This window comes from Nansenia antarctica (assembly GCF_963989245.1).
Source record: "Nansenia antarctica genome assembly, chromosome: 8".
NCBI lineage: Eukaryota > Metazoa > Chordata > Actinopteri > Argentiniformes > Microstomatidae > Nansenia > Nansenia antarctica.
In genome coordinates this window covers 55,972,734-55,994,833 of record NC_137678.1, presented here as the reverse complement: position 1 = coordinate 55,994,833, position 22,100 = coordinate 55,972,734, and the positions used below count along the sequence as shown (strand labels likewise).

At 46.7% G+C, this 22,100-nt stretch overlaps 1 protein-coding gene across 2 annotated transcripts in view; it reads right to left on the bottom strand.

Annotated features, from left to right (window-relative positions):
* Positions 1-22,100, bottom strand: part of LOC308163215 (ankyrin repeat and BTB/POZ domain-containing protein 3-A-like) — a gene marked incomplete at both ends in the record, with an annotated part of 139,783 nt that overhangs the window by 8,683 nt on the left and 109,000 nt on the right. The window contains 8 exons of one of the 2 annotated variants that reach the window (XM_080537390.1): positions 185-290; positions 585-763; positions 4,330-4,643; positions 11,704-11,839; positions 14,548-14,641; positions 15,432-15,533; positions 18,276-18,365; positions 20,980-21,145. In XM_080537390.1, the coding sequence (XP_080393516.1) occupies positions 185-290; positions 585-763; positions 4,330-4,643; positions 11,704-11,839; positions 14,548-14,641; positions 15,432-15,533; positions 18,276-18,365; positions 20,980-21,145 (1,187 nt within the window). The remainder of the gene's footprint in view (positions 1-184; positions 291-584; positions 764-4,329; positions 4,644-11,703; positions 11,840-14,547; positions 14,642-15,431; positions 15,534-18,275; positions 18,366-20,979; positions 21,146-22,100) is intronic. The other variant, XM_080537391.1, reaches the window with a different exon arrangement.

The window sequence follows — 22,100 nt, the reverse complement described above, 5'->3', positions numbered from 1 at the left end:
TCAGCGGTTCGAGCCCCGGCTGGCCACATGTCCTTGGGCAAGACACTGAACCGGGCGCCTTGCATGGCAGCTTGCCGCCATTGGTGTGTGAATGTGTGTGTGAATGAGAGGCCGTTGTAAAGCGATTTGGAGCAGCTTTGGAGCAGCAAAAAAGGCGCTATATAAGTGCAGTCCATTTACCCACCTAGGCGCGAGCTCTGCTTCCTCTTCACCTCCGTCAGTTTGGGGATGGGGAACGGCCCGTAGCACTGGGTGAAGATCACTGACAGCTGCTGGCTGATCACCTCGTTCTGCAGGACAGACAGGAGACAGAGACCACAGGTCAGAGGTCAGTGGGAATTAGAAAGCTGAGGAGATTAAGGCTAGTCACCGCTGAAGGTGTGTGTGGGTGCATGCGTGGGTGTGCTCCTGGTGTGTGTGCATGTGTGCTTCGTGTGCCCGTGCCCGTGTGTGTGCCCATGTGCCTTGTGCCCATGTGCCTCGTGTGTGCCTGTGTGTGTGTGCCTGTGCCCGTGTGTGTGTGTGACAATCACAGAGGGGCGGGCAGGCAGGCGGGGGCGGGGAGGTAAGGACGGTCCAGTGACCTTGGAGGCGCGGAGGATCTGGAACATGAGCGGCAGGCCGTGGGTGATGAGCTCCTCCGTGTACTCCTCCTCCTGGATGCAGCTGAAGTCCTTCAGCAGGCCCTGGATCAGCGGCCGGCGGTGCTGCTGGAAGCAGGTGCGCAGGGACTCCAGCCAGGTGTGCAGAGTCCAGGGGACGCCTGGGGGGACGCCACACACACAGCCAATAAACAACACTACAGTAAAGGGAACGCCACACACAAGTGTTCTAACTGACAAGAGTTCTAACTGACAAGAGTTCTAACTAACAAGAGTTATAACTGACAAGAGTTCTAACTGACAAGTGTTTTAACTGACAAGTGTTCTAACTGACAAGAGTTCTAACTAACAAGTGTTCTAACTGACAAGAGTTCTAACTAACAAGAGTTCTAACTGACAAGAGTTCTAACTGACAAGAGTTCTAACTGACAAGTGTTCTAACTGACAAGAGTTCTAACTAACAAGTGTTCTAACTAACAAGTGTTCTAACTAACAAGAGTTCTAACTGACAAGTGTTCTAACTGACAAGAGTTCTAACTAACAAGAGTTCTAACTGACAAGTGTTCTAACTAACAAGTGTTCTAACTAACAAGAGTTCTAACTGACAAGTGTTCTAACTGACAAGAGTTCTAACTAACAAGTGTTCTAACTGACAAGTGTTCTAACTAACAAGAGTTCTAACTGACAAGTGTTCTAACTGACAAGAGTTCTAACTGACAAGTGTTCTAACTAACAAGTGTTCTAACTAACAAGAGTTCTAACTGACAAGTGTTCTAACTGACAAGAGTTCTAACTAACAAGAGTTCTAACTGACAAGTGTTCTAACTAACAAGTGTTCTAACTGACAAGTGTTCTAACTAACAAGAGTTCTAACTAACAAGAGTTCTAACTGACAAGAGTTCTAACTGACAAGTGTTCTAACTGACAAGTGTTCTAACTAACAAGTGTTCTAACTGACAGGTGTTCTAACTGACAAGTGTTCTAACTAACAAGAGTTCTAACTGACAAGAGTTCTAACTAACAAGAGTTCTAACTAACAAGAGTTCTAACTGACAAGTGTTCTAACTGACAAGAGTTCTAACTAACAAGTGTTCTAACTGACAAGTGTTCTAACTAACAAGAGTTCTAACTAACAAGAGTTCTAACTGACAAGTGTTCTAACTAACAAGAGTTCTAACTGACAAGTGTTCTAACTGACAAGAGTTCTAACTAACAAGAGTTCTAACTGACAAGTGTTCTAACTAACAAGAGTTCTAACTGACAAGTGTTCTAACTGACAAGAGTTCTAACTAACAAGAGTTCTAACTAACAAGAGTTCTAACTGACAAGTGTTCTAACTAACAAGTGTTCTAACTAACAAGAGTTCTAACTGACAAGAGTTCTAACTGACAAGAGTTCTAACTAACAAGAGTTCTAACTAACAAGAGTTCTAACTGACAAGTGTTCTAACTGACAAGAGTTCTAACTAACAAGAGTTCTAACTAACAAGTGTTCTAACTAACAAGAGTTCTAACTGACAAGTGTTCTAACTGACAAGAGTTCTAACTAACAAGAGTTCTAACTAACAAGAGTTCTAACTGACAAGAGTTCTAACTGACAAGAGTTCTAACTAACAAGAGTTCTAACTAACAAGAGTTCTAACTGACAAGTGTTCTAACTGACAAGAGTTCTAACTAACAAGTGTTCTAACTGACAAGTGTTCTAACTGACAAGAGTTCTAACTAACAAGAGTTCTAACTAACAAGTGTTATAACTGACAAGAGTTCTAACTAACAAGAGTTCTAACTGACAAGAGTTCTAACTGACAAGAGTTCTAACTAACAAGAGTTCTAACTAACAAGAGTTCTAACTGACAAGTGTTCTAACTGACAAGAGTTCTAACTGACAAGAGTTCTAACTGACAAGAGTTCTAACTAACAAGAGTTCTAACTAACAAGAGTTCTAACTAACAAGTGTTCTAACTGACAAGAGTTCTAACTAACAAGAGTTCTAACTGACAAGAGTTCTAACTAACAAGAGTTCTAACTAACAAGAGTTCTAACTGACAAGTGTTCTAACTGACAAGAGTTCTAACTAACAAGAGTTCTAACTGACAAGTGTTCTAACTAACAAGAGTTGTAAATGACAAGTGTTCTAACTGACAAGAGTTCTAACTAACAAGAGTTCTAACTAACAAGTGTTCTAACTGACAAGTGTTCTAACTAACAAGAGTTCTAACTGACAAGAGTTCTAACTGACAAGTGTTCTAACTGACAAGTGTTCTAACTAACAAGAGTTGTAACTGACAAGTGTTCTAACTGACAAGAGTTCTAACTAACAAGTGTTCTAACTAACAAGAGTTCTAACTAACAAGAGTTCTAACTAACAAGAGTTCTAACTGACAAGAGTTCTAACTAACAAGAGTTCTAACTAACAAGAGTTCTAACTGACAAGTGTTCTAACTGACAAGTGTTCTAACTAACAAGAGTTCTAACTGACAAGAGTTCTAACTGACAAGAGTTCTAACTAACAAGAGTTCTAACTAACAAGAGTTCTAACTAACAAGTGTTCTAACTGACAAGTGTTCTAACTAACAAGTGTTCTAACTAACAAGAGTTCTAACTAACAAGTGTTCTAACTAACAAGTGTTCTAACTAACAAGTGTTCTAACTAACAAGTGTTCTAACTAACAAGTGTTCTAACTAACAAGTGTTCTAACTGACAAGAGTTCTAACTAACAAGAGTTCTAACTGACAAGTGTTCTAAAGCCAATAAACAACACTACAGTAACGGGAACGCCACACACAGCCAATAAACAACACTAAACTAAAGTGATAGCCATAGAGTAAAAGTTAACAGTCGCGTCAGCCACAAAAGCAATTATTTTCGGGGGAAATGGGCTCCGGCCGATCTGACCAAGGCCGCTTCGCTCTACTACGGTGTTGTTGATGTGTGAACGGTAAGAGCAGCTGTTGCTGTCTTGCACTGGCTGATGGGAAGATAGATAGTAGCGGTGGCCTCTGGCTTTGAGAAGTGAACGTCTACGGTGGTTCTGACCAGTTCTTAGGGTGTTATTGTCTCACAGGACGTCTAAGGAACAAAGCTCAATATCTACGGTCAGGGTTTGGAAAATTCATTGAACTCCAGGATGCTGATATCAACAATGGTGGCTTTAAAGAGGTATGCCCCCCCAGTACGCCCCCCCCCAGTACTGTGTGACGGATGAATGAATGATAGGTGATGGGTACAGTATAAAACACACACAAAGTGGTTGGCGTGTAAAACAGTGAAGCATGTGTACAGTATGTGTGTGGCACGTGTTCTTCTAACTGTCACCTAAACTGCGGGTGTGTTTCTACGGTGACCGTGACAGAGGAGTGTCTCTAGTGCCGTGTGATGACTGGATGACAGCCGATGATTAGGCATGTACAGACACAACGCGAGCACAGCTCCAGGACAGCGGACAGACAGCAGGTGGCGGCGTGACGTCTAACAGTGATGCGTGTCGGCGTGGACGTGGGCGTGGCAGACCTGAGGCAAAATTTCACAAATTGAAAATATTTAAACCAACTTCAGGTGTGCTCGTTTTCACTGATAACTCGTATGCAGAGTTATCGTGCTATTCCGCTAGCTTCTATTCGTGCCTGACGGAATTCCGAAAAATCGAGCACACCTCAAAGTATTTCAAATATTTTGAATCCTGAACCCCCCCCCCCAGGTCTGCCGTGTGGCGCGTGTGACCTCTGACCTAAGCTGCGGATGTCTATGGTGATGTCCACGTGGCCGTGCTCAGCGCTGTGGTACATAGCCTCTCGCAGAGCCCTCAGCTTGGCCTTTCCTGATCGCAGCGTCCCGTCAGCTTGAGGAGGTAGGGGTGGGGGTCTCTTCTCGACTCCCCCTCCTCCTCCTCCTCCTCCACCCCCTCCTCCGCCTCCTCCTCCTCCTCCTCCTCCTCCTCCTCCTCCTCCTCCGGGCTCCGAGCCCTCGGCCAGGATCTCCTCCAGGGAGAGGACGTCGCCCTTGTCCTTCTCCGCCTGGGACAGAAGCCTCCGGAACACGTTCCTGTGTCGGTGGGAAGCGGAGGAGGGGGGTGGGGGGGGTGGGAGGGAGAGGAGGGAGTGGGGGTTGGAGGGAGAGGAGGGGGTGGGGGTGGGAGGGAGAGGAGGGGGTGGGGGTGGGAGGGAGAGGAGGGGGGTGGGGGTGGGAGGGGAAGGAGGGGAGAGATTGTGGGAAGGAGGGGAGAGGTAAAGTGAGAGGTTATGGACAGTTATGGACCGAGCACTGACACATATCGGTGACCATTATGATAACACCATACTTTCAGCTCTGCTTATGCATGGAGGCACGTAGACATCATCTGTGACACGTTCTAATGCTTTGGTCCGCATATCGGGATCTCACTTGCTTACAAGGCTAGACCGCTAGCTCATCTAGGCATGTCTGACCACGTGTCAATCCTCCTGATCCCAGCCTACACTCCCATGAGGAAAAGTGCTCCCATCACCACTAAGACTGTCAGAACCTGGCCAGCAGGGTCCGCTCCACTGCAGATCTGCCTGAATGACACCTCATGGCAGGAATATGAGCATGAGGACCTGGAACAGTTCACGTCGTCGGTTCTGAACCACATAGTGAACTGCACCAACTCAGCCACCGTGGACAAACGTGTCCGGGTCTACCCCAACACGAAGCCATGGATGACTGAGAAGGTCCGAAAACTGCTCAAGGAGAGGGACAACGCCTACTCAGCGAAGGACACACACTGTACAGCACCACCAGGGCTAACCTAAAGCGTGGCATCCGGGAGGCCAAGGCAGACCACAGAGAGAAGATTGAGGAATGCTTCCTGAGCAACGACTCCAGGCGGGTGTGGCAGGGGGTTCAGCACATGACAAACTTCAGAGCCAACAGGCTCACAGCCGCGGAGGACGACCCCCTGCTGGTGGAAAAGCTGAACTCCTTCTACGCCCGGTTCGACGAGGGGCGAACGGAGGTAACCACAACACAAACACCACTCTCTCCAGCTCTCAGCAGCCTCACCCTCACAGAGCATGAAGTGAGACGCTTGCTGAAGGCGGTGGACCCCAGAAAAGCCTCAGGGCCGGATGGCGTCCTGGGACGGGTGCTGAGGGACTGCGCCGACCAGCTGGCCGGGGTTTTCACCAACATCTTCAACCAGTCCCTGTCCCAGGCCACCATCCCACCCTGCCTGAAAACCTCAACTATCATCCCAGTCCCGAAGAAAAGCACGGTGAGCTGCCTAAACGACTACCGGTGGCACTCACACCAATCATCATGAAGTGCTTCGAGAAACTGGTCCGGGCCCACATAGTCACACGCCTCCCGCCCAACCTGGATCCATACCAGTTCGCCTACAGAGCCCACAGGTCCACAGAGGACGCCATCGCGACGACTCTCCACTCCACTCTATCCCACCTGGAGAGGGGGAACAGCAACGCGAGACTGCTCTTTGTGGACTTCAGCTCTGCCTTCAACACCATCCTTCCAGACAGGCTAGTGACCAAACTACTAGACCTGGGACTATCACACTCCATCTGTGCATGGATCAAGGACTTCCTGTCTGACCGCCCCCAGAGGGTGCGGGTGGGCTCCCACACCTCCACAGCCCTCAGACTCAGCACTGGGTCCCCCCAGGGCTGCGTGCTAAGCCACATCCTCTACAATCTCTACACCTACGACTTCACCCCCGTCCACCCCAGCAACTCCATCGTAAAGTTTGCAGACGACACCACCGTGGTGGGCTGCATCTCGGGGGGGGACGAGGCGGCGTACAGGGATGAGGTGGAGCAGCTGGGCAAGCTGTGCAAGGTTAACAACCTGACCCAGGAAATCATCGTGGACTTCAGGAGGAAAAAATCTGAGGTCCAGCCCCTGCTCGTCGATGGAGGGAGCGTGGAGAGAGTCTCAACCCTCCGATTCCTGGGGGTGCACATACAGGATGACCTGTCCTGGAAGACCAACACAGCAGCCATCATCAAGAAGGCACAACAGCGGCTCTACTTCCTGAGAGTCCTCAGAAAATACCACCTCAGACAGGAGCTGCTTGTGACCTTCTACCGCTGCACAGTGGAGAGCATCCTCACCTACTGCATCTGCGTGTGGTTCTCCAGCTGCACAGCCGCAGAGAGGAAAGCGCTACAGAGAGTCGTGAGATGGGCCCAGAAGATCATCGGCGCCCCCCTCCCCTCTCTGGAAGAGCTGTACAACACACGCTGCCTCAGGAAGGCCTCCAAGATCTCCAGAGACCCGTCCCACCCTGGGAACGAACACTTTGTTCGGCTGCCCTCGGGCAGGCGGTTCAGGACCATGTCCGCAAGGACAAATAGACTGAAGCTCAGCTTCTACCCCAGGGCCATTCAGGCCCTGAACACAGCAAAGACCTAGGTTCTAGGCCCTGGACAATCTAGACAATTTGATGGCAGCTACTAGATTGTAATCAAGTGCAATACTGAAACACAACTGTGAACATTTCAAACCTGCAAACTGCGACACTTTAAATGAATGTGCAATAATACTATGTGCAATATGACAAACCTCGGGTACATAAGGTTCAGATATAGGAAATGTTAGAATAGGTATAGCATAGCATAGAGTACAGCACAGTGTTTTATTTGTATAGTATAGTATAGTGGATAGTGTATATAGCCTTTATTTATGTAAACCAGCTCTTTTCCCTTCTTGTTTTTAGTATTTTTTTCCTAGCACCAGGGGAGCCCCCCCTCCCCAATTTCGTTGTATGGTACCTGTACTATATCAATGACAATAAAGACCATTCATTCATTCATTCATTCATGTAATTATCGAACGTTTCTTTCCTAAAAAATGTCAGCGCTGTTGAAAATCAACGACACGTCACTAGTCAACTAAACACAGCTTGTTTTGTGAGCCTGCTAACAATGTAAAGTAGTGTTATAGTTCACTATGTAACAATGTAAAGTAGTGTTCTAGTTCACTAGGTAGCAGTGGGGAGGACTCACTGAATGCATTGCGTTGCAGTATTTTGGCTCGACTAGCGAGTTTGTGCTACGTTGAAACATTGAAACGTCGTTCTGTGTTTCAAAAGAAAAGTTTGAACATTTTGATTAGTTGCTGATAAGTGGACCAAAAGACTAGAATGTGTCACAAATTATATTCCATATGATTAACCATGGACATACACAGGGGTGCACATAACTTTTTGGGGCCAGTGCTCAGAGGAGCACCTAGGGATGCTGCTTGGTGCTCCCCGAGCTCGCGAGTCACAACCCGTCCCACAGGATGGATGAAAAAGGGATACATGGATAACTTATATTAGCAAAACGACATTTATTCATAAATAAAGATGAACGAACAAATGATTGTGTGCAAAACTAAATAAACAAATGCAAAATCAAATGACTGCTCTTTAAGCATGAAAGTATGTCAGACTCCTTTAAACACAATGAAATCAACTGACATCTCTTTAAGCACTAACTGAATGTCTGTTCTTTAAACACACTGAAATAAACTGACATCTCTTTAAGCACTAACTGAATGTCTGTTCTTTAAACACACTGAAATAAACGGACATCTCTTTAAGCACTGCTCTGTTCTGTAAACACTGAAATCAACTTTTCAACAAAAGGTTACAGCCTAAGCATTTATTTATGCTACAAGTTTAATCGTCATCATCACTGCTCTCTTGACTGCTGTAAATTATCACTGTCCTCAATTTCAACCATGGTAGAGGATGTTTTTTTTGTGATCAATTTTTTTTTTTTTTTGTGCGCAAAAGCGCCTTCATGCGGCTGATCTGCCGCGCAGCATGCATTTTGGCGACGCATGCGCACTGGCGCACCAGTTATGTGCACCCCTGGACATACATACATACTACATAAGTACGTACATACATACATACATACATACACACACACACACACACACACACACACACATACACACTGTACATCAGGGAAGGCTGGTGGAGGTAGAAATCGGAGGACGGCTCATGGTAATGAATGGATAATATATGAATAAGGGATGAGGCACGAGGCTCACAGTGTTTTATACAGTTCCTCATTCCATTCACTGCATCACAGCCAGCCCGTCCTCCGATTTCTACCTCCACAAGCCTCCGATTTCTACCTCCACCAGCCTCCGATTTCTACCTCCACCAGCCTCCCCGACCGAATTACATGAATCAATTATATTCCATGTCAGTGGAACTGGTCACCAGGGCCCCCGACACTGCAGGTGTCCTTCGCTCCCTCTCCCCCCCCAGGGGCTGATGGAGAACTAGGACACCCAGTAAGTGACCTCTCTGACCAAAGTCATTACTTAATCAATGACCTACTAGAGAGAAAAAACCCCAGTCAGGCTTCTGCTCTCAAGGACTGAAATCAGTATAAGATACAGTGACCGTTTCTTTTACATTTTCATTTTTTCCCCACAGAGCATCATTCATCTACTTTAAGAGCTTAATAACCTTGTCTTAATAACCTTGTCTTAATAACCTTGTCTTAATAACCGTGTCTTAATAACCTTGTCTGTCCAAAGCTCTGACTGGAAGCTGTGTGACAGAAATGTGCCATTGCTACTCCTAATATAGATAGATAGATAGATAGATAGATAGATAGATAGACTTTATTTGTCATTGCTACAGTACAGGTACCAAACAACGAAATTTAGGAGGGGTGGCTCCCCTGGTGTTTAAGAAAGGAAAAAGAAACACATTTTGGAAAAAGCATAGATGCATAAAATCACAAGAAGATAAGGAGCTGGTTTACATCAATAGAGGCTATGTACACAATCCACTGTACTATACTGCACAGATAGTCAACTAGGGTTGTCATATTGCACAAGAAAGTATTTTTTCACATTTTTTTAAAGTGTCACAGTTTGCAGGCTTGAAAATGTACATGTTTGTGCCTCAGCACTAGCTGCCATTACAATCCGTCCGGACTTGTCCTGGGCCCAGAACTTAGGCCTTTTCTGTGTTCAGGGCCTTGACGGCCCTGTGGTAGAAGCTGTCCTTCAGTCTGTTTGTCCTAGCGGCCGGGGTCCTGTACCTCCTGTTCGAGGGTAGCTTGACAAAGTGTTCGTGCCCAGGGTGGGTCGGGTCCTTGGAGATCTTGGAGGCCCTCCTGAGACAGCGTGTTTCGTACAGCTCCTTCAGAGAGGGGAGGGTGGCGCCGGTGATCCCCTGTGCTGTTCTCACGACTCTCTGTAGATCGTTTCTCTCCGCTGCCGTGCAGCTGTGGTACCAGTTGGAGATGCCGAAGGTGAGGATGCTCTCCACTGCGCCGTGGTAGAAGGCCACCAGCATCTCCTGCTTGCTGTGTTGTTTCTTGAGGCATCTCAGGGTGTATAGCCGCTGTTGTGCCCTCTTGATGGTGCCTTTAGTGTTGTCCTTCCAGGCCAGGTCATCCCGTATGATGTGTCCCAGGAAACGGAGGTTTGAGACCATCTCTACGCTCTCTCCGTCGATGAGCAGGGGCAGGATCTCTGACTTTTTCCTCCTGTAGTCTACGATGAGTTCCTGGGTCTTTGACTTGTTTAGCAGCAGGTTGTTTACCTTGCACAGCTTGCTCAATTGCTCTACCTCATCCCTGTACGCCGCCTCGTCCCCCCCCGAGATACATCCCACCACGGTGGTGTCGTCTGCAAACTTTACGATGTAGTTGCTGGGGTGGATGGGGGTGAAGTCGTGGGTGTAGAGGTTGTAGAGGATGGGGCTTAGCACGCAGCCCTGGGGTGACCCAGTGCTGAGGCTGAGGGCTGTGGAGGTGTGGGGGCCCACCCGCACCCTCTGGGGGTGGGTAATATGTATCTGTTATCTCTTCTCTGTTATTTATTATGTTTTATTCCCCAATGTTGTAACTTGTATCTGTACTGGTGTACTTTCTTGGCCAGGTCTCCCTCCAAAAAAAGAGATTTTAATCTCAAACGACCTCCCGGTTAAATAATGGTTAAATTAAAATAAATCACTGCCTCTGTTTGTTCCTCTGAGAGGCCGAGAGGAGGCGTCTGATCGTTAGTCTGGCACGAGCGACCGGCTTGTGTGTGAAATTGATTTGATCCCCTGATTTTGATCCCCTAATAAAAGTAATTCGACGTGATAAAGAGAGCTGCGGAATGCGTGTGCTGTAGCAGTCCTCCACACGCCGCAGTGTGTTCCTCGTGTCATTGATTATCTCCATAATGTGGCTTTGGTGTTGGCTTCCCACTCTAGTGGATCCTCTGACGGCTGGATGTGCTCTGAATGCTTAACGGGCGACATTCTGCTCTGCTGCAGGGAAATGATGGTGAAACTGGATGAGTGAGTGAGTGAGTTGCGTTCAGTGGACTGCAGAGCCAATCCGTGGCTCCGCAGTGGAGATTTGTGGCTTGTGAGTGGCTGGTTGTTATTGTGTGAGAGGCAGGATTATACAGTGTACAGTGGAGTTGGTTCCCTGTGCAAAGTTGGATGTAAGAGTGTTATATAGGTTTCAGATGCCGGACTGTGTGTGTGTGTGTGTGTGTGTGTGTCTGAATGTGTGTGTGTGTCTGAATGTGTGTGTGAGTGTGTGTGTGCGTGTGAGTGTGTGTGTGTGTGTGTGTGTGCGTGTGTGTGTGTATGTCTGTCATAGTGTGTGAGTGTCTGAATGTGTGTGTGAGTGTGTGTGTGTGTGAGTGTCTGAATGTGTGTGAGTGTGTGTGTGTGTGTGTGTGAGTGTGTGTGTGTGTGAGTGTGTGAGTGTGTGTGTGTGTGTGTGTGTCTGTCATAGTGTGTGTGAGTGTCAGAATGTGTGTGTGTGTGTGTGTGTGTGTGTGTGTGAGTGCGTGTGTGTGTGTGTGTGTGTGTGTGTACCTGTGCCCGTGTGCTGCTGCCAGGCTGTGTGAGTGTGTGTGTGTGTGTGTGTGTGTGTGTGTGTGTGTGTGTGTGTGTCCGTGCGTGCGTGTGTGTGTGTGTGTCTGTCATAGTGTGTGTGTGTGTGTGTACCTGTGCCCGTGTGCTGCTGCCAGGCTGTGTGAGTGTGTGTGTGTGTGTGTGTGTGTGTGTGTGTGTGTGTGTGTGTGTGTGTGTGTGTGTGTGTGTGTGTGTGTGTGTCCCCGTGCGTGCGTGTGTGTGTGTGTCTGTCATAGTGTGTGTGTGTGTGTGTACCTGTGCCCGTGTGCTGCTGCCAGGCTGTAGGAGTTCATGTCCCCCAGGGCAGCGGAGGAGATGCCGTTCCTGCACATGGTCCCGATCATGGGGTCCGCTCCTCTCTCCAGCAGCAGACTGACCAGCTCAAAGTTCCCTGTGGAGGAGAGGCAACAGTGGCTCAAACTAGACCCTCAGACTAGACCCTCAGACTAGACCCTCAGACTAGACCCTCGGGCAACAAGCAGCACTAAACACTAACAGTCCACAAGGGAAAGAAGGAGAGGACAATTATGTTGTAAGAATCTTTTTTTTAAAGACTTCATGTCTTAAAATGATTCAATGTTTTTCTACGCTAAATTACAGTCTCACTGAAAACGGGCACTTAGCTTGCCCTTACAAAGAGTGGTGAATCATCTTTAAAAACATAAATAAATCATTTCAATTATGTTTTTTTTATATTCACTGAAATGTCAGTGGAGCTGGTTTCAGTGTTAATGGACCTGGATGACTACAGCGATGAGTACAGACATTAGTGAGTCACTGCTGAACACTTGTACTGTCTCTAGGAAAAAACACAGAGAGGAAAACGCATCAAGTTGTCTCTGCTTTTCTCTGCAGCACCATATTGCCGTTGCATTAGGCCACTAATGGTATTAACAATCTATGGATGTTTTGCTTTGAACAACAGTTACCATGGCAACACCGCTGCCTACGTTTTGCTAGGGTCAGTCTGGCTCAAGTTTAGTGGCTTACAGTACAGTGTGGGGATTTAGGTTTTTAGCTCCAGTAGGTAGCAAGCTGGAAAGGTCCGAATTGAGTTTTATGTATATGTGGAAAAAAGTCCAAAATATTTATTCATTATTAAGATGCATCAAACAACATTACATGACGTTAGAATTATAAGGTTCTTCTTTTTACATAATCTGATCCATTAGATGTTTATTAATGCCTGTGTGGTGTTATTTTTAAAATGTTGACATTTTTTTGTTAGTAATTCATAAAATACAAAGGTTCCATCTCACAAAACATAATGGAATGTAAAAACTTTGACGCTCAATATCTCTGAACTACCGACTACCCTAAACGGAGATAGAACCTTATCATTCTAAGCTCACGATTAACATCCGAGCCTATCTACAGGTCATCTCCACGCACAGTGGAGTATTCCTTTCAGAAACTACTAAACATGGGTACTGCCATGGCAGATTATGTCTGCCTGCCAAATAGTGTCCGCCTGATGTAAATATAAACATAAAAGCTAGTAAGTAAGCTAGCTGGCTATGATTGGAAACAAAGTAGTATCCAGCTATGGAATTATATTCATCACTACTTTGGCTGATGTGATGTGGGTCAACTAGCCAACTCCGTAACATTAGCGGAGCGAATTACGTGTGAAGTTAGCATTCTAGCAGGTGTTTTAATATAAAATGTCCATGCCAACATAAAAGCTATAGCTGACTAGAGAGCCTGCATCAACCTTAATGCTGTTCAAGAAGATTAGAGCGCATAGCAATGGCGTTCGAAAGACATTGATTACATCAGTGTATACTACAGCATCTGCAACTGGTTCTCCAGCTGCACAACAGCGGAGAGAAATGCGCTACAGAGAGTCGTGAGAACAGCACAGAAGATCACCGGCGCCCCCCTCCCCTCTCTGGAAGAGCTGTACAACACACGCTGTCTCAGGAAGGCCTCCAAGATCTCCAGGGACCCGACCCACCCTGGGTACGAACACTTTACCAGGCTGCCCTCGAAAAGGCGGTTCAGGACCCTGGCCGCAAGGACAAACAGACTGAAGAACAGCTTCTACCACAGGGCCGTCCAGGCCCTGAACACAGCAAAGACCTAGGTTCTGGGCCCTGGACAGTCTGGACGGATTGATGGCAGCTGCTGGACTGAAAAAATCAGGTGTAGTGCTGAGGCACAAACATGTACATTTCAAGCCTGCAAACTGCGACACTTTAAATAAATGTGAAGTAACACTATTGTGCAATATGACAACCCTAGTCGTCTATCTGTGCAGTATAGTACAGTGGATAGTGTACATAGCCTTTATTTATGTAAACCAGCTCCTTCCCTTCTTGTGTTTTTTTTTAGGTTTGTTTTCTTTCCTAGCACCAGGGGAGCCACCCCTCCTAAATGTCGTTGTTTGGTACCTGTACTGTAGCAATGACAATAAAGACCATTCATTCATTCATTCACTAGTTGGCCAGGCGGACTTCATCTGGCATGGCATCTGGCATTCGGTCACCGTGCCTTTTCACGAGCTGCCTCACCCCGCCTCTGGAACTCTCTCCCTCAACCACTCAGAGACTAACCCTCACTCCTCACCTTTAAATCCCACCTCAAAACCTACCTGTTCTCCCATGCTTACAGCCTCCCCTACCCCTAACCATCTCCCCTATCCCTGCCCCCCCCCCCCCCCCCCCCCTGGACACGCATACAACCTCCCCTACCCCTAACCATCTCCCCCAACCCTGCCACCCCCCTCCTCCCCCCCTGGACATGCATACAACCTCCCCTACCCCTAGCCATCTCCCCCAACCCTGCCACCCCCCCCCCCCTGGACACGCATACAGCCTCCCCTAACCCTAGCCATCTCCCCCTTCTCCCCCAACCCTGCCACCCTCCCCCCTCCCCCCCTGGACATGCATACAACCTCCCCTACCCATCTCCCCTAACCCTACCACCCCCCCCCACTCCCCGTTCGTTAACTCTGTGTTCCATGTGCCCATGTTATCTGTTGCTTGTTGTTTCTGTGTTTTCCGTTTCTCCCATATTGTCAGCGTCTTTGAGCCTCGGAAAAGCGCTATATAAATGTAATGAATTATTATTATTATTATTATTATTATCATGGCGTACCTGCAGCGGAGGCCAGTTGCAGCGGGGTCTCTGTGTAGTTCTCTGCCCCCTCCTGCAGGGCGCCCTCCACACTGGCCCCGGCGTCCAGCAGCAGCTGAGGGGGGGGGGGGGAGAAACACAACTCATCATCAAGGTTAGCCAGGGTGGAAGCCAAGCTAGACAACGGGGACCTCGTCCTACGAGGACCGCTGGTCAGCTAGGCTCTGATGACCTCATAACCCTGACACTGACTAATATAAAAACACCCTAAAAAGGCCGTTCTTATTCTTATGACTGCTGGGTTTGACTGTTTCAGTTGGTTGTTGAGCTGTCAGATTTGAACGTTTTCCTCTTGTGAGCTACACAAAACAAGAAGGATGAGAACACAATTTGACTGTGGGTGGATGAATAATTGAATAGATCTGCAGATCTTTCAGCCAGGAACCAGTTTGTAACTTTTGCAGCAAAAATCTATTATACATCAACTATAGAGGACATTGTTGAGATATTTAGCACCCCTGGAGTTCTCTAGTGTGGATCTTTACTGTGTGAGCATTTTGGTGTTCGCCTGAAGTTACTTCTCACTCTTGCTTTATTTCGATGCTATAGTTGCTATGGTGATGGTTACGCCTGGGTCTGGGGGAATCGTTCAGACACCATGCGGTCCACACATCACAAAAACAATAGTCTGTAGGCTACCTGAGTCTGAGAAACTCTTGTTCCATAGGTACACGACATTTCCTCTAGACATGAACAAACAGGATTGGAAAGGAAAGAACACTCAGGATCTACGGAGTTAGCCGTTGTTATTATGCTTCCCCATAATAATATATAACACCGTCTGGGTGCAAAGGTCAAGGGCAAGGGCCAAAGGGGCAAAGGTCACGGGTCAAAGACGTCACTACCTGCACGACAGGGACGTGTCCGTGTAACACGGCGAACGTGAGTGGCGTCCCTTGGCGCGTTTCAGGGTAAACTGAGGGATGCTTGTTTACTGTGTTGGGCACCTGGGAAGTCATAGGTCATAGGTCAAAGTTCAGGGGAGAGAGATATACAGCTGTTAACATTCGCAGTGGAGGAAGGGGAGGGGGAAGGGGGGGGGGGGAGAGAAAGAAAAGCAATATGGAGGGATAGTGTAAAGTGAGGGGGAAACGGCAGAGGCCTAAGGATCAGATCAGGGATGGTCTCATATGTCCAGGACCAGAAAGGCTTAGAGGAAAGAAAAGTGGCCAGCTTGATTCCTATTCATAACTCAAGTATTTCCGTCACCTAATTCGCGTTGCCTCACTGGCAGACATACTTCTATATTATACACCTCCCTGTCGAGACAAAGCCATAACCACTGTGTCTGTGATCTCCCTCGCTCCGACTGTAAATGGTGTTTCATTTGAAGGGACCCAGACCCAGGAAGAATAGATAATTGGCAAGGACTACACACACTGTCTAAAGTCTAAAGAAAGAGCTGAGCACTGCAGCGGTGACTCATGAGCAAAACATCAATGGCTGGGAGCTAGCCTCCAGAACACCTTCTTACTAGTGTTATTCAGTTTCAGTCCAGATCCCTTGTGATTTCAAATCACAGCTCGGCACGATCATCGGAAGCATTTTTTAAAAAAGCCAGCAGAGTGAAATATTGCATCTGCTGTGTTTTAGTACCCCATGGTTTATTGATAGTGATGTCACTTCAAAGTGCTAAATTATTAATTGTATTTTTTATTTAATATTAAATGCTGGATATCTGGAACTATACTAGAAAGAGAAGATAGCAAAATGTTGAAATAATGACAAGCGACAAAGTAATTACCAGTTTTAGTATTGGGGAGTAGTTCCACTATGTCAGTTAACCGTTAGTGTAACAGTGTAACTGCATTCTGCTGTAGCTTGGCAGTTGGTAGTTAAACTCAATTTAAATCGTAAGTCGTGTTTTCATGTAGTGGTGAGCTACTGTAACTACTGACTGTAACTACTGACTGACTTTGACGACAAAAAAAAGAAGAAATGTATGTAACTATTATTCCATCCTTTGAACTCCCTTACTGCTTCTGTCCCCCCACTTTGCTCCACCTCACCTGTTTATCTTTCTCAGTGACTTCTGAGCATTTTGGCGGTTCAGTTTCTGTACAGGGTAGTACAGACTAGAGGGTAGTACAGACTAGCCATCTTTCAGAAACTCTTGTGTTGGACAAAGTAGTTTCGATGTAGCAAAGTAGCTTTAGTTTGACACACTATTTTTCTCTCAAGGGTAGCTTTAGTTTAGTTCAACTTCTTCCCTTATAAAGTAACTGGTAATTTAGTTAAATATACAGTATTTTCAGCTTCCCCGACACTGGTAATGCTACATGACCTGACGTAGTATAGTAGTAGTGACATATATAGTAGTAGTAGTCTAGTGGATTCACAGGCGGTGCTTTTGCACATGAGTCAACTCTCCAACCCTCCACACAGACATGATGACTGATGGGTGGGACAGACAGACAGTCACACACCAGGTCAACACAGCGGCGCTACGATGGGGTCACATCCATGAAGCATCTCTTACCACCTAGACCCAGGACACATCTCTTACCACCTAGACCTAGGACACATCTCTTACCACCTAGACCTAGGACACATCTCTCACCACCTAGACCTAGGACACATCTCTTACCACCTAGACCTAGGACACATCTCTTACCACCTAGAGCTAGGACACATCTCTCACCACCCTGACCTAGGACACATCTCTCACCACCTAGACCTAGGACACATCTCTCACCACCTAGACCTAGGACACATCTCTGACCATGTCTGTCCTGCTCTGTACCCACCAAGGCTAACTGACTGCAGGCTGGAGAAACGTGGGGTGAAATGGCATTGTCTTTCTGGCAATAATGTTCTTCTGCTGTGAACATTCTACCACCACTGCAAAGTAGGGCTTCTATGCTTGCTCTCTATCGACATAAAAGTTCATGTAAAAGTTCATGCTTCATGTATTAGACCTAAGGCAACAAGTTACACTGAGTGCATCTCTATACGATGATCCATCCTCCATTAACATGGAGCATACAGAGCTAACATTCTTGCAGATGATATAGACTACTTTCAGTGACTTATGATAAGTTGTCTGTAGTAATATATGCTATAATGTCTATCATTTGGAACTGCAACCCATGTTTATACATTTTTTTCCCTATTTGAATTCTATGTGTAGATGCACTTCATGTAACCAGCCACCAGCGCTACAGAAAGCATGCCAAGAGCAGGGGGGAAGATGGGAGGAAGATGGGAGGAAGAGGAGGAGCATCGAACAACATCACAACACAACACAGGGTTCACTGTCTTAACAACATGTCGGTGACACGGTCTGGTCAGTTGGACCGCAAGTCGGCATCCGATTTAATGTTCGGCCTTTTCTTTCGGAAAACCTAAACACATTTCAGCGTTGTTGAGAATCAACAACACATCGCTAGTCAACTAACACAGCTTGTTCTGTGAGCCTGCTGACAATCTAAAGTAGTGTTATAGTTATTATATATATTATATAGCTATGTTATAGTAATATAGTAGTATTTTAGTATGTTGAAATGTATTTCTGTGTTTCAAAATAAAAGTCAGAACATTTTGATTGGTTGCCGACTTGCGGTTGCCCAAATGACCAGACCGTGTCACATGGGAACAAACACACATTGAACTTGAGATGGGAGGATGGAACCGATTTTAGCATTTAGCATTTTATACCACCGCCACGCGATGCGGCCAGTGACACTGACCTCACTGTTGATGTCCGCCCCCGCGTCCAGCAGCATCTGAACCATGGCCTCGTCCCCGCGCACGCAGGCGTACATCAGAGGCGTCATACCCTAGAGGAGAGGGGGAGGGGGAGGACAGAGAGGGGAGGGGTGGGGGGGCCCAAGACACAGTCAAATAGAGGAGTCACTCTCACAGCACCGTAGGGTGCCAGGAATGCCTCCGCAGACATTCAGAGCGCCAGCAGAGAGAGGATCATATAAAAGTCCCTTTTGACGGCGATGGAGCTGCGCTGAAGTGTGTTCAGTGCCTATTTAGCAGTGAGATGTTGTTGTGAAAACCTGATTATACAGGTCTTAAATCTACCATACTCTATATTCATACGGGCCTACACACACAGACACACACACACACACACACACACAAACACACACACACACACACACACACACACACACGATAATGTTCTGCTATTCCCTGGATGATAATCAGATGCAGAAACAATTTGTCAAGGCATATGGCGCGTATCCCACAGCTGTCAGGTGATCAGGCCTGGTCTGTGCTTTTCTTATCACATCTACGTAGTTGTGACTCCCAACTAGAAACTAGCAGATTACAAATTCACATCTTGGGGGATGAGCGGCAATATGGCTAACAAACAAACAACACATCATGTTACATCATAACAACACGCCAACATATGTCCACTGGCCTCCCACAGGCTAAAACACACCTACACACATATGCTGCTACGCTCCATGCAGGGAGCATCATCCTATATAGGCTGCAGTCAATATTATGTCAGCCTTATTACAGTGGCGGATATGAGACACCAGCAGAAGATCTATTTGCACACAAGGCAGGCAACCCATCTTCCAATGGCAACACTCTCCAATCCATCACATTATCCCCCGGCGGCGGGTTTACGGTTATATAAAGCTGCCTTTCAAGATGAGGTTCCATAAAACACACTTCCCCACGGCTTGTCTGCATTGGGATAGTTAATAGGCGTTCAGTTATGTAGAAGGGCGCTATAGGTGCAGCTTATGACTCGCTGATAATAACCGTAAGTACTTCTTTGTTGGTGACTGATATCCCTGTGGGGTGATTCAGACCCTGGTCTCCTGGGATCACTCACTGTCCCTGTCTAGACTCCAGAGGATCTGCAGGCAGGCGAGGGGCCATTGGGAGATCATGATCAGTGCCAAAAATTAAATGAAGGGCAAAATTATTCCTGGCAGTTCTGAAACATTGAAGCTCGTATTTCATTGCTGTCATATGTAGCTGTCTGTGTCTCTGCATCACTTACAGAAATCTTATTTTACGAGTGAATTCGAAATAGTGCAAAGTCACATTCACAAGCTACACCGCTCAATAGATTCTGCTTACGTCCAGATTTTTGGAGCTCTCAAACCCTTCAGAGGGTCATACTGACCCTTCAGAGGGCCAAACTGACCCATCAGAGGGTCATACTGACCCTTCAGAGAGAGGGTCATACTGACCCGTCAGAGGGTAATACTGACCCATCAAGAGGGCCATACTGACCGATCAAGAGGGCCATACTGACCCATCAGAGAGAGGGCCATACTGACCCGTCAGAGGGTCATACTGACCCGTCAGAGAGAGGGCCATACTGACCCGTCAGAGAGAGGGCCATACTGACCCGTCAGAGAGAGGGCCATACTGACCCATCAGAGGGTCATACTGACCCGTCAGAGGGTCATACTGACCCAGAGGGCCAAACTGACCCTTCAGAGAGAGGGCCATACTGACCCGTCAGAGGGCCATACTGAGGGGGAGCAAAAACATTGCCTGCCGGTCGCTACTCTTTACTATCTTCATGGATTCGGTACCACATACACATACACTGTTCCATTAAAAACACATGTGGTAAGAGGGGCTTTGTACAAACAGGCTGAGGGAAAACTTACAGATCTGGGATCTGTTTTGTGAAGTAAATGCCAGCAGGCCCCCAGCAGGATTGTCCTGATTGAACCTAACCAGGCTCTGCTGCTCTGCTGGACCGTGGAAAATCTGATTGCCCATAAGCTACTCCACTCAGCGGCGCAAAGAACAGCCAATATTTCCATTGACTGGGGAGCGGCAGAAATTCCCATATTACATTAACACTCGGACCCAGAAGGCTTGGGTCTATCGACGGGGAGACATTAGACTGTCAGCTGGCGGAGCGTTGTGAGTGCTGTGGTGCTGCTGAGTCTGAGGGAGCGTTTGTTAAGGTGTTGAGTGTAAATGGTGCAGAAGGATGAAACCCTGGAATGTGAATAACCGTATAACCGTATATATTCTATGTTGAATAACAATACTTTATAGTGTACAGTTACTATCATGGTGAAAATGAATATCATTACTATATGATACTTTGCAATTACCACATAATTAGCTACTACGTACTACATACTAAGAGAGTGAATGTAGTGCGTGTGTGTGCGTATGTGTGTGTGTGTGTGTGTGTGTGTGTGTGTGTGTGTGTGTGTGTGTGCGTGTATGTGTGTGTGTGTGTGTGCGTGTGTGTGTGTGTGTGTGTGTGTGTGTGTGTGTGTGTGAGTGCATGTATGTGTGTGTGAGTGCATGTATGTATGTGTGAGTGTGTGTGCATGTATATGTGTGTGAGTGTGTGTGTGTGTGAGTGTGTGTGTGTGTGTGTGTGTGTGTATATGCGCGTGTGCATGTGCGCACGTGTGTGTGTGTGAGTAGCCGTGTTCTAACCTGTTCACTCATACTGTTGATCCCATCAGGGCCCAGTAGGTTGACGGCTTGCTTGACCAGGTCCGTCCGCCCACAGTTGAGCATCCGGAAGCCCAGGTCCTGGAGGAACTTGGCCTCTGTAGAAGCGGCGTCCTGCTTCCGGGTGGCACAGAAACAGTCGTCTGCCCTGAGAGGGTGAGAGTGAGGATCCAGGGTTTCATGGTCAAGCAGGGATATATACGTACAACGTGAGCTTAGAATGATAATAAGGTTCTATCTCTGTTTAGAATTATAAGGTTCTATCTCCGTTTTAGAATGATAAGGTTCTATCTCCGTTTAGAATGATAAGGTTCTATCTCCGCTTAGAATGATAAGGTTCTATCTCCGTTTAGAATGAGAAGGTTCTATCTCCGTTTAGAATGATAAGGTTCTATCTCCGTTTAGAATGATAAGGTTCTATCTCCGTTTAGAATGATAAGGTTCTATCTCCGTTTAGGGCAGTTCAGAGATATTGAGCGTCAAAGTTTTACATTCCATTATGTTTTGTGAGATGGAACCTTTGTATTTTATTAATTACTAACTCAAAAATGTCAACATTTTAAAAATAACACCACACAGGCATTAATAAACACCTAATGGATCAGATTATGTAAAAAACTAAATTTTGACCAAAAATGGAGATAGAACCTTATAATTCTACACGACATAACTCCAGGAACACACATTACTGCAGCACTGTAGGCTTGTTTGTTGGAGATCTCAGGTTGAGTGCTTTTACATTTTACGGCATTATAACAATAACAAGTACATTTGTCTATGTATCTAAGTAAGTGCATCATCTATCCATCAGTCATCTTAAGGAAAATAAGTCTATGCTAGGACCAGGGGACATTGGCAGTCATAATGGCTGATTGGGGTGTGTGGAGATAAGCCTGCTAGTTTACTACTGTACACAGCCTGGCTGAAACTGAAGGTGATCTGTTCTCCAGCTGAAGAGAGAGGCTGCCTGCTGGAGACTGACACACACTGACACATGCACACACACTGACACATGCACACACACTGACACATGCACACACACTGACACATGCACACACACTGACACGTGCACACACACTGACACGTGCACACACACTGACACG